Below are 13,859 nucleotides of genomic sequence, written 5' to 3'. Positions count from 1 at the left end.
TTATTTGGTGGTATTGGGGCTGCTCGTTTTTGGACTTAAAAAAGCTGCTAGACATGGCTGTTTTGGGTGTTAGAGTGAAACTTGGTAAAGCTCACATGGTGAAAGACAAATGGAGAAGATAAGCTAGTTGCGCTGGTGCTCTCTCTTTCAGCTTTCCTCCTATTCTTAGCTCTATTTAAATGTGAGGAGAAAAAATATAGGTGTGAGTTCTTCATGTTAACTGACAGAATGTGATGCAAAGAGAAGATATGTTACCACTCAAACAGATGGGCCACGACGGGCACCCGGTACCTTACTCAATGGAGTATCAACATAACGTATCTTTTCATGTCATACTATCATAGATAACTGAGCCGGAAGGCTGTCGTGAGTTAAGTAGAATACAACATGTAATACCAACTTATACATAAGACATACGGGCCTATAAGATTAAAATAACCACTTGCACACTGAACATAGGCCGACAAGGCCATACAATCTTTTACATACATGACATCTGTCTACAACCTCTAAGAGTACATAATTTTCATAAAGGTCGGGACAGAGTCCCGCCATACTAAACAATACACGTCTAAATCATACTAACCAAAGAAGCAACTCCGAAGCAAATGGAGCGCACCAACATCTTCCGCTGAGCTGATAGCCTACTTGTAGGGCTCTCGACCTGTCTTTCGGGACCTGCAGGCATGAAACACAATGTCCCCAGACAAAAGAGACGTCAGTACAAATAATGTACCGAGTATGTAAGACACATAAATAAGTGTATAAAAGATATGGAAGAAATATAGAGTACGTGACTCAACCTGTAAGTATGGACAACTCTGTAAATCATGAAATACTTATAGTGTCATGCATATGCGTATGAATATCATGTCATGCTTAAGTACGTGGGTTTATATTATTATCAAGCCTCTAAGGGCGTCCCATCATATCATCTCAACCACTGTGGGAAAAATCATCAATGTATACCAGCTGATCAAGTGGTGGTGCTTATATAACGCCATAATCTTTCCCATATATATACACGCGTATATAACGTCATCTGGTCATGGGTTAATGTGCATATATAAATGCATGAAATGCATATGAAATACATTAATAAATTTTTTTCGGAATGCCACAAAAATCAATATACCTTTCGGATAAACTTTATCAAATACATATTTTCTAAGACCCATGCACAGAAGATATAATAATAATTCACGTGGGGAATTAAGAATATAGATACCCCTAGTATTTCTATGAATAGACATTTATGAAAGTTGTGTATTTTGCTCGTTTCATTTGTATTATTTGGATCATGCCAAAAAGAAAGAAGGGATAACCTTAACATACCTGGAGTAGGGAAAAATCCATATGATATTTTTAGAAAAGGTTGCACCGTACTCCCTTAAAATTGCAAAATCTCACGTTGCTAGTGTGCTAAGAAATCTCGTTGGATTTTGGTTGAAGAATGAAAATCTTCACTGTCGCAGTGAGCTTAATTTGCTAAAGAATAATTTGAAGTTGGTAAACATTGGGTGATGTCGGCTGCTACTACAATTTAAATTCATATTGAAGTTATATCCATTTGATGTTGTGTTTCTGCTATGTAAATAGTAGTTACGCTATAGCTCATCCAAGATGGAAATAGATGAATGCTTATGTACTTTGTTTTGCTGAACCTTTCTTGAGCTTTGTAGAGATTTCATTAAGAATTAGGAATGTTTCTTTTAATATTTGAGTGTGCCCCCTCCCCCCCACTTAGCAAGACTTGGCCACAAAATGCATCAAACTTTGCCACATTTCATGTGAATTCAAAAGTCACCTTCATATAAATCCTTGGCTGCCACGTTGGGGTAGTGTCCCCTTTAATATTATCCACCAATTATCTTAATTAATTTGTTAATCTCCATTAATTCAATAATTAACCAATTATCCACACAATTAAGAATTATTTCAAATTACTTAAAATACTACTCACTTTCAATATACTTTATATATCTTACTATCATGGCCATGTGGTACTTTGTATGGTACTAATCCATAAATACCGGGTATTAACGCTCGACATATAATTTATCCCAATATGCCAAACTTGGACGAAAATTTATTTTCTTTGACTCACTTCCCCTCTTACCTTCACGAATTTACCCATCACTTGTTTGAAATAGTGTAATACTTATAATTCCAAAATAAATCTCATTCCCGAATTTACGTCGATTAATATTACGACGAAGCTTTAACGTACACCGACGCTTTAACGTACGAAAATGCGGAATATAATATCTCATTTCCAAAATTTCATCACTTTACTTATGTCGTACTTTCACGCACGCAAACATGGGGTGTAACATCATTCTCCCTTTTGGAACATTCGTCCTCGAATGTTGATTGATGTACTTATTATTATCATAACTTATAGCTCTTGTGAATACTTTTATAACTTTTATCCATCCATTGTTGATCCACCTCAATGTTGATTTACAATCTTTCATTGATAACTTGAAACTTCTTATGTAATACATTGCCACTAGGGCTTACGTTGCATCATGGAACATTTGAAGTGATTTTCCTGATCCACCTGGGCGATACTGTACTTCCATAACACTATTTCATATCATTGTCATCCCAATGTGATTCGTCTTACATGGGTATTTTAATCCTGTACAATTCATGAAATCATTACTTAATCGAAGGACCAAACGTCATCCTTCATCTATCACAATTACACCCTTATTCTAGTACCAGGGCAACATCCTATCTCTCCAAAATGCCATTAGTCTTAGATTTCTTTGAGTTCATTCAGGCGATACTGAACTTCTTATAACATAGAGAAACCATCAGCTCTCTTGTTTTTATGGCTTAATCCTGAGGACTTATCCATTCTCGTCACCTTCTCACTCGCCCTTTCTTACCCTTACTCATGTATTCTTAAAATTCTGTCGTTTTATCATACTTTAGCTTGGGACTTACACATATCTATTAATACTACTTGGAATCTTCCTTCAACTTGCTTGTACCATAGGTTTCCTTATTAATTCTAGAACATCCAGCGAGACATGACATCGTCTCTAACTCTTCTTTACTCTCTTAACTAGACCTCTCGATACCTAAAAACCATAGGCCAGAAAATATGGCACTGATGATGCTGCTATCATTCCTGGATACTAAATCCTAGTACTTCTAGCATTCTATCAATAGTATGGACTATTCACAACCTTTTGCATTTGCGTATGTCGTACATTTACCTTATTTTCCTTAAAATATCGCCTCACCTCTTCTATTCCTTTCATAACCTTCCTTCCATATAAGTATAATTCACCTCCACAACTTGAAGCTCTATTATAATACTTGCACCTCTAGTGCATACATAATCCGGTGGGAGCTTCGTACTGAATTCTTATGAGGCTGGTACTTTTCTAACTGGCTTTTTTGTAGGGTCGTTATAAAATATGGCTGTTGTACTATCTCTCTTGTACCTCTAATATTAAGAGTGATTATGCAATGTTCTCAATCATGATGTCTATAATTTTCTGGGTCCAATACTCAGACTCCTGATTTACTTAGTTGATGTAACTCTTTAGTTTTCTCTTCCTTCTAATCAGCCTTTATGTAGGCTTAAGCTATCTTCCGATCTGCGTCTCCTGGTATTAGTCATTACCCTAGCCCTTCATGGGCATTCTGGAATATCCATGATACAATCCTTTAACAATTCAATCTTTCGTCTATGACCTGGGCTCAATTCTTTCTTTTAACATATACTAGAATCTTCTACGGCTGTATATGCTGCAAGTATAAAACACCAAACTCTTAAGTGCGTTCATAACGTGACCAACTCAGGATCATTGATCGAATAATTCCTTTCATTCCTTCTTAGCTTTCTTTAAACGTACGCAATTACTTTTTTTTGGTCTTTCTGCCCCTTGTTGCGTGTATACTTAACTTATCCTAGTTCCCACGCATGCCAGAATTTTTTTTGTGCAACTCATATGGTCTCGAATTACCTTCGATTTTTCTCCCCGTTCATTGGCCATGGTAGGTGCCACTTTCTTTTGGAGTGCATACAATTTTTGTAGTGATACTGTTTTTGCATGACCATTTCTACTTCGAGTTTATATGTTTAGGTTGAAGCCTTCTTTCTTATTTCCTCAACTAGTCTTTCATTGTAGTACTTAAGGAGGACCCTCTGACTCTTGTAAAGCTACGAGCTTATTACATCTTATACCCGATGGAGTTTTTGATGTTCTTCCTCACCTCTAATTATCCGTAGTTACTTACCTCCATGCCCTTGTGCTTGTAGGGTTGCTTCTGAACTGATATTTTGATTGTCTTCCCAGTGGCATTCTCTTTTATTTCCGTAATACTCATACAATACCTTTTTAAATTCCCCAACTCTTATACGAATATATCTCAAGTATTACAATGTCATAACTGCGAGGATGAATTCCCCATGTTGGGGTTCCCCGTGTTTATCTTACATTGATCTGCTGATTTGTCTTTATCCTCTTGTCTAGCCATAACTAGACTCTTCCTGAATCAACTATTAATTGCTCGTTGGTCCACTCTCATATCAATACTCCGCGTAGTCTTTCTTAAGTTATTTCCTTTGTCTTAACTTATATCTTGTGCTGGCTCTTTATTTATCAATAACATCCCGGGCTGAAACCCTTACTTCCTCTCCTTGGCGTCATGTTTACTTCAAGTTCTGGAATCGTAGCATATACGTAGAAGCTGAATAAGTGTAATCTCATTCCTTTTTCGTTTTTACTGCATTCTTCCTTTACCATTCCATGGTTACTAGCACCACTTAATTCTGACTTCATGGGACATCACTCCATATCCTCCATTTAGGGGGGGTACTAACATTTAGTGCTATGATGATCTACATATAAATGTTTTAACTCTTCATCTTTGGCGTCTTTTCACATTATCGATGACCCTTACTCGCCTTGCGGTAATCGTTCTGTACCAAGGATAACAAATTTCCTTACTTAAGAGGGAGACACCTAGTGTAACTGGAACGTATAGTCCCTTCAGATTAACTTTGCTCACATTGCTTGCTTTAGGGAAGTGTGTTCCTAAATGACCATTTTCTGAATTTCTCATGAATTTTCTTCTTTGTCCATTCTATTAATGCCGGGACAAAATCTGAAATTCTGATGATGCTGACTATTATCCAATCACTCAGTCCTTAATTCACGTTTAGTTATCCTGTTCACCTGGCCATTCTGATTTGTATTACTTTGGGGGTCTAACTTTTCCTTTTGTTCACGAACTTGTTTCTCGAATGAGGTTATGACTTTATGGCCTGTACTTTTTTGTTGTCTCAAGGCTTGTTACTTCTTGTCTTTTCCTTCACTTGACTACAAACTCTGTAATATTGTTATTTTTTTGTCTTGATCTACCGTTGTCATCTATGTATCACATCTTACTCATAATACACTCTCTTCTTATTTCCTGCTATCATTTCTGTTTATTACTTTATTCTGAAAAACTTACCGATATGATATTCTTTTGCTTTTAGCTCCCCTTTGCTCCATCCACTGGCTCTTCGGGTTGCTTAACATTATCTCTCTACTAGGGAGGGGAGTCATACTAAGATGATATTTATCCTTTTCAGGCTTCCAGTGCCTATCCTTGTAGTACCCATAGCTAGCTATACTATTTTAGAGTGCACCATCGGGGTGTCTCACAAGGAGATCTTTTAGCACTTTATCCTTTGGAAATGCAAATAATCTATCCACCATTTTGGGTCACTCTAACCCTAGCCGGATCCTACTATCCGTCTTTCTCTTGTACTACTTATGTTAGCTTCTATAGGGCATAAATGAGATGGATGTGGCCAATTGTACATACCTTTCTTACAATTGAAGGTAAATCAAAACGCTGATATTTTTCTTTTTGAATTGTAAATACCGATAATCTTCATTAAGTGGGTACTTCGTTCCCTTATTCACCTTGATTTTTTTTACTTGTTGAAACTTGTGTCTAACTTCCGATCCTGTTATTCCTTTTTACCGTATGAGTGGATAAGTATTCCTTCCTTAAAGCTCTTTATTAAGAACCTTACACCTTTTAGTACACGCATAATCTGTTGAAGACCTCACATTTACTCATTATAAGCAAGATGCAAAATTGAGTTCCTCTAACTCAACATTTCCACAGCTATATCACTTATTGATCGTCTTTCTAAATATAGGTATCATCGTGTTACGAATAAATCAAATTTAGGAGTTTGAATTTTTACAACTGAGCTTTATCACACAATCTAGAGTAAGAAGAAAGAGTGACAGTCTTAAATGCCATGTAGCCTCCTGCTTATAAGTGTGGTGCATGATACACCCATAAACTAGACTCTACTAGACACGACTTGTAGATTCCCTAGGACAGAACTACTCTGATACCACTTTTTGTCACGACCCAAATCGATGGGCCTCGACGGGCACCCAGTACCTTACTCAATCGAGTACCAACATAACATATCTTTTTATGTCATACTATCATAGATAACTGAGCCGGAAGGCTGCCATGAGTTAAGTAGAATACAACATATAATACCAACTTATACGTAAGACATACGGGCCTATAAGACCAAAATAACCACTTGTACACTGAACATAGGCCGACAAGTCCATACAATCTTTTACACACATGACATCTATCTACAAGCCTCTAAGAATACATAATTTTCATAAAGGTCGGGACAAAGTCCCTCCATACCAAACAATACACGTCTAAATCATACTAACCAAACAAACAAATCCAAAGCAAATGAAGCATACCAACATCTTCCGCTGAGCTGATAGCCTACTTGTAGGGCTCTCGACCTGTCTTTCAGGACCTGCAGGCATGAAACACAACATCCCCAAGCAAAAGGGACGTCGGTACGAATAATGTACCGAGTATGTAAGGCACATAAATAAGTGCATAAAAGACATGGAAGAAATATAGAGTACATGACTCAACCTGTAAGTAAGGACAACTCTGTAAATCATGAAATACTTATAGTTTCATGCAAATGCATATGAATATCATGTCGTGCATAAGTACGTGGGTTTATATTATCATCAAGCCTCTGAGGGCGTCCCATCATATCATCTTGGCCACTGTGGGCAAAATCATCAACGTATACCAGCTGATCAAGTGGTGGTGCATATATAACGCCATAACCTTTCCCATATCCCCTATATATATATATATATATATATATATATATATATATATATATATATATATATATATATACACATACACACACACGCATATATAACGCCATCTGGTCATGGGTTAATGTGCATGTATAAATGCATGAAATGCATATGAAATACATTAATAAATTTTTTTTTGGAATGCCACAAAAATCAATATACCTTTCGGATAAACTTTATCAAATACGTATTTTTCCGAGACTCATGCACAGAAGATATACTAATAATTCACGTGGGGAATTAAGAATATAGATACCCCGAGTATTTCTATGAATAGAGTCATTTATGAAAGTTGCGTATTTTGCTCGTTTCATTTGTATTATTTGGATCATGCCAAAAAGAAAGAAGGGATAGCCTTAACATACCTGGAGTAGGGAAAAATCCTTATGATATTCTTAGAAAAGGTTGCACCGTACTCCCTTAGAATCGCAAAATCTCATGTTGCTAGTGTGCTAAGAAATCTCGTTGGATTTTGGTTGAAGAATAAAAATCTTCACTGCAGCAGTGAACTTAATTTGCTAAAGAATAATTTGAAGTTGGTAAACATTGGGTGACCGTTGGCTGCTACTACAATTTAAATTCATGTTGAAGTTATATCCATTTGATGTTGTGTTTCTGCTATGTAAATAGTAGTCACGTTATATCTCATCCAAGATGGAAATATATGAATGCTTATGTACTTTGTTTTGCTGAACCTTTCTTGAGCTTTGTAGAGATTCCATTAAGAACTAGGAATGTTTCTCTTAATATTTGAGTGTGCCCCCTTCTCCCCACTTAGCAAGACTTGGCCACAAAATGCATCAAACTTTACCATATTTCATGTGAATTCAAGAGTCACCTTCATATAAAATTCTTGGCTGCCACATTGAGGGGTAGTGCCTCCCTTAATATTATCCACCAAATATCTTAATTAATTTATTAATCCCACTAATTCAATAATTAACCAATTATCCACACAATTAAGAATTATCTCAAATTACTTAAAATACTATTCACTTTCAATATACCTTATACACCTTACTATCATGGCCATGTAGTACCTTGTATGGTACTAGTCCATAAATATCGTGTATTAACGCTCGGCTCGTACTTTATCCCAACATGCCAAACTTGGACGAAAATTTATTTTCTGTGACTCGCTTCCCTTCTCATCTTCACGAATTTACCTATCACTTATTTGAAATAGTGTAATACTTATAATCCCAAAATAAATCTCGTTCCCGAACTTACGTCGATTAATCTTATGACGAAGCTTTAACGTACGACGGCGCTTTAACATGTGAAAATACGGAATATAATATCTCATTTCCGGACTTTCATCACTTTACTTATGTCGTACTTCTACGCACGCAAATATGGGGTGTAACAAGATGGTTAGGTGAAACAAAAAAAAGTTGCTTTGATTTTTTTTATTGGCACTTATTCTTTGGGACCCACAGCAATAGCATTATACATACATGTCACGCTCTCTAAAGAAGTGTGCGACGCGCATAATGCCATATCACCAAATCGTATCTAGCAGACATATTTGAGCTGTGGTTGGGGTGTTCAAATGGAACAAACTTAATATGGAATGTTTAAGTGAAAAGTGTGGATAACTTTAAGGGATTGTCAATATATTTTGCCCTATACATGTGATACATGAATTATACATATATTATATATTTGCGGATTATTTTTGATTTAAGGGATTAGATGAAAGGCTATTTGATTGTTGTTTGAGTGGTATATTGCTGAAAACGTACAACATCCAGCCCAGGAAATACATGGGCCAGTCCGAAAGGCACTGTCACAAACTGACAAAAGCGGAGTTCAGGATCTAAGATAGACGTTACACAAAAGAACAAATCCTCTTTTTCTGAGTTTGAAACCCACCATTTTCACAGTACACAAAACCTCAATCTTATGCCCTAGCTACTGTTTCTCCATTCAGTTAACACTGATTTAAAAAAGGTCCCAATTAGACAGACCATTACTGTCATCACAAAATCAAAAATGGAGAAAAATTCCAACACAGACAAGAAGAAAAAGCAGAAGAAATGGAGTTGTGAAAAGAGAAGCCCTTTGCAAGATCTCAATGTTATTCCAAAATGTAAAAGCAAGTGTAGTTCAACTTCCTCTTCCATGTCCATCTCTTCAAATTCAATTTCTTCCTCATCATCTTCTTCTTCTTACACAACTCCTCTCCAAAAAAAGCCCAAATTTTTATACGGAACTTCAAATCCAGTGCCTAAATCTTCACGTTTGAGATCTAAATCCACCAATGAGAATGATTTACCAAGACCCTTTTCACAAAAACCCAAAAGGATCCCACCTTTCCTATCTGGGAAAAAAACCACCTCCCAAAAATCAAATCTTTATTCTCAGTTGAGCAATCCTGTGAAGAAATCAGCATTTGGGTCAGCAAGGATTGGGGTTAAAGGGAAGAGTTTGAAGCAAAAGGAGGGAGGAAATGGTTCAGGTGAGCATATTCAGCTTTTGGATTTAGATAGTAATTTAATTAGTTATGCAAATTGTACTCCTCTTGGTAAATTAGTAAATCATACTAATATAGGAGAGAACTCAAATGCAACTAGTAGTAATACTACGAAAACACCTCCAATTGAGGCTTCAGTGTCTCCTGAGATACAATGTGGGATATCAAATGTGTTGGTTTCAGCTGCAACACCTTGTTATGCTGCTGGCCATGTTCTCTCTGGTGTCAGTGATAAAAGAAAATGTAAGCCTAGAGGTATTCTTACTATAGGAACTTTAGTTGACTGCGAAAAAGCCAGTGGCTCAAAGGATTGTAAGTGTAGTAGGGATTCTTTGATTCCTTTGCCTGCCGAGGCTTCTATGCATTGGCTTCTATCTCCACGCCGCGAGAATAATGACGTTTGTGAGGGCGATTCTGAAAGCGAATTTAGAATGTTGACGGGATCTGCCACGTCTCAAATGCCGTATTCAACTTCAACATGTTCTGGTAGTTCTTTTGGTTTAGTACGTCACAGAGGAAAGTACAGTGATAGTGTGAATCAGGATGTGGCACGAAGTGGTGGAAAAGCTCGGATTATTTTGCTCTCTCCAAGAAGTTCTGAACTTAAAGATTCGTCATATGACAAGCGGGAGAGGAATTTGTTTCCCCAAGCTATATCTTGTTGTAATGATGTAAAAGTCCCGGATGAGTGGAAATGTTCATGCAGTCTTGTTAGAGAGAATTCTCCTTGCTCTACGGCTTCTTTAAGCAGTGGGAATGTTATTCAAACCCCCAAATCAGAATCGAGCTCAGGCAAGAGTGGTGGCTTCTCATGGTTACATTCAGGTGATCGTGGAAAGAACTTTAGGTCTGAACTTGATTCAGTGGCAGAATGTCTTCAGAAAACAAGCTTATCACCTACGACTCAGACAACATCAGCTTGGGATCAGCCTAATCTGCTTTTTAAGTTTACCAGTACCTCCTGGGTTTCTGATTCTACGTTAGATAATGTATCACAATCTCAAATGAGGATATCATGGAGGGATGGAGTAGTGAGTCGGATTTTTGAGACGGATGATTTAGATTGCTGCAGATGCTTATCAGATGATGAAAACGGGGGTTATTGTCACGCTAATGCAAATACAAATCTTGTTGAAGAAAATGATCTTTTACCAGAGAGTGGTCTACAGTCTCCTGAATTTCTAGAGCACAAACACGAGCATTTTCGGAATGGAAAGTCAAAGGATCCTCCCCCAGAAGTTAATTTATGTGCAGAGTCCATATGGACTGAAGGTGGTGGCTTAGTTTCTTCTGCAGATTCTGACTGGACCCTTAGTTATAAAAACCAGTTGTATCAAGTTTGATTCTTCGTCTTAATTTATTTGCATCTATTCTTTGGAACACCAAAATGTTGTTTTACTATGTTGGAATTCAGTTTGTTGTGGCTCTAATTACTCCAATTACTACTCATTTTCTGAAATTTCTGGAAAGGTCATTGTCCCTCCGAGCTGGTTTGGGTGCTAATTTTGTTTTGCAGGGAGTGTTGTGTTGAACTGATCAGGCCATATAATATAGGTGAAGGCACACTAACTAACTACAGAAAAATGTTGGGCCAATGTGTCATGATGTTATGCTTTCAAATAGAATAAGAAATTTGATATCAGTGTATATTATGTAGGTAATTGATGCTAATCAATTACCTATAGGAACATCGATAAGCTGGTAAAAGATTTCATTTTCAAGGTGCTGGTGCAGTTTTGATGGTAAAATGCCATCACCTGGTGGAACTTTAAATGAATTGCATGTTATGGAACAGGTAGCTGGATTGTTTTGGAAAAGCGTCAATCTCGCAGAAGCTATAGTAGGATAAAATTTGTGACATGAATACCTTTTAAGAGCATGCATACTGATGGAGCACTAAAGAATACTAGTACTAAATAGCTTGGCTCGATTGATCTTATAATACTTTCTTCAAGGGGCAGTGGTATCTGGCCACTGAACTTTGCTTGGAGTGCCATATTTGCATTATATTAAAGTCTGTGGATTTTCTCTGTGACTCCCTCCGTGTGGTGAAGTGAAATGCTGAAGCCCTCTTTGTCACTGCACAAGGTAGTTCATACTGAGCTTGGTTTATATGCTAATTGTCACCATCGAAATTTGAAAAGGTCATGCACTGTGAATGAGAACCATTCACCAGGGAATACTTTACTCCCTTAATGGACCCTACTAGGCACGAATCCGGATTAGTGAGCTTCAGAAATCTGAGGGTTAGAAGAAAAAAAAGTTGAAAGGGTGGACAGGACATTTCAATCCCATGTAAAGGGCAAAGAAAGCAAGAAACACCTTTTGTTTCCAGACCAATAGAAATGATCACCTACAAGTAGGGGTGACAAACAAGCAGGTGGAGTCGGATATGGGCAGGTCGAAAACGGGTAATGCAAAAACGGATAAATTATCTGACCTGACCCATATTTAATATGGATAAAAAATGGGCTAACCGACGGATAATATGGCTTCTTGAATATGATCACTTTTGGGAGAATTCATAGTCTCCCAAACTTGAGGAACCCCAATTTGAGGCTTTACAAATGTAAAAATTAAGCTCATTAGTTATCCATTTTCTAAATGGATAATATAGTTCTTATCCATATTTGACCCGTTTTTTTAAAAAGTTCATAATCCAACCAATTTTTTAATGAATAATATGGGGGGACAACTATTTTCTTTTATCCATTTTGCCATCAATACGGCTACAAGTTAAGGCAGATGAGTTATACGGGTAAACTTATAAGCTATTACTTGCAAGTTTTGATTTCTTGAAGAGTTTGTGGGCCTCTGGACATTGCAAGTATATGCATATTGATGTTACCATTTAAAAGTTGCTGAATGCTTTTTATTCCTTTAAAGCCAAGGAAAATTGCAGTTTTAACTTGAATGATGAAAAGGTAAGTGAGTTGCTGAAATGCCCCTTTATTCTCCGGTCTCACTAGTTCTGAAAAACATGTTGTGCTCAATGATCCAAATAATGACTTATTAAAGCTGTGATTTCACCTTAACTTCTTATTATGACATTTTCTCAATGAAGATAAGATTTCATATTTGATTCTTTATTATTATCTGCAAGGAAAATAAATGACTATCAGAATGAAAAGCAAGTATCTGCATTGTTTATAATTAGATCTTGACGTGCCAGCTAACTTCTCCAGGTGTATCTGCATGTTTTGGTACAAAATATTGTACAATTTCCTATTAGGTGTATGTTTTTCATGAAATTTGCTCTTAACTATTTGCTCTTAAGTTGGTTAGTTGACTTATTCTTATTACCACTCGCTTTATGCCAAAATATCAAGTTGCAGATTATATTAATTTATACACACGCGCATCTGTGTTCTATTATTTAGGAAATGACACTTTAGTCTTATGGTCATTGCTAAATTTGGATTTTAGTCCGTAGTCCCTCCGTTCACTTTACTTGGCATTTATATTAAAAGAATTTTTACATTCCTATGCCACATAGGAAAGCTTATTACTCTCAATGTTTTAGGTTTGACTTAATTACACTTAGTATACCAAATTACCAATTCTATACCATAGTGTATTTTAAGGGTACAATTAATGCAGCGTATATCCCTCCTTAATTCAAGGTACCGTATATCCCACCCCTCCCACGTTTCTCTCTCCCAAAACCTCACCCTCACCCACGTTTATGTACTGATACTAGGCACCACTGGTTCAGGGGTGAGGAGCCTTCCAGATCTTGCCTCATAACATCAGGTGACGAATCCTTTATAGCCTTCTGAGACAAAGCATCACCTGCCTGCATATGGCGATTCAATTCCTCCAATTTAGCAAGAGCTTTGGCTTTCTGTTGTTTACTTCGTTCTTCCTCTTCTTTCTGTAGCTGTAAGGCACGCTGCCTGGCTAACTCTTTCATCTTTGCACGCTAATGAAAGCAAGTAGCATACATTAGATTAGATAAAGGGAATAAACAAGTAACTGCCGGATCATGGATAAGTTAAGGGTAAAAGGTAAACATACTACCTGTGCCGTGAAAACAGAGCATCTACAATCAGAATACAAATAATCTACAATTTATCTACAAAATATCTACAAACTGGGTACATTGAATTTTAATATCCCAATTCCCATTCAATTGTAGCTTAATTGGTATTTTCGACATAATTGTGTTTTTTGCAGAAGATTTTGTAGAAGTT

The 13,859-nt window shown here is 36.9% G+C and overlaps 1 protein-coding gene across 1 annotated transcript; it reads left to right on the top strand.

Moving 5' to 3' along the window:
• Window positions 1–8,997: 8,997 nt before the first annotated feature.
• LOC107828141 (uncharacterized) lies at window positions 8,998–11,122 on the top strand. The gene has a single exon (XM_016655401.2). The coding sequence runs from the start codon at window positions 9,186–9,188 to the stop codon at window positions 11,007–11,009; it is 1,824 nt and encodes a 607-aa protein (XP_016510887.2). The 5' UTR covers window positions 8,998–9,185; the 3' UTR covers window positions 11,010–11,122.
• The last annotated feature ends 2,737 nt before the right edge of the window (window positions 11,123–13,859 follow it).

This window comes from Nicotiana tabacum, chromosome 8 (assembly GCF_000715075.1).
Source record: "Nicotiana tabacum cultivar K326 chromosome 8, ASM71507v2, whole genome shotgun sequence".
NCBI lineage: Eukaryota > Viridiplantae > Streptophyta > Magnoliopsida > Solanales > Solanaceae > Nicotiana > Nicotiana tabacum.
This window is presented reverse-complemented; position numbering and strand designations above follow the sequence as displayed.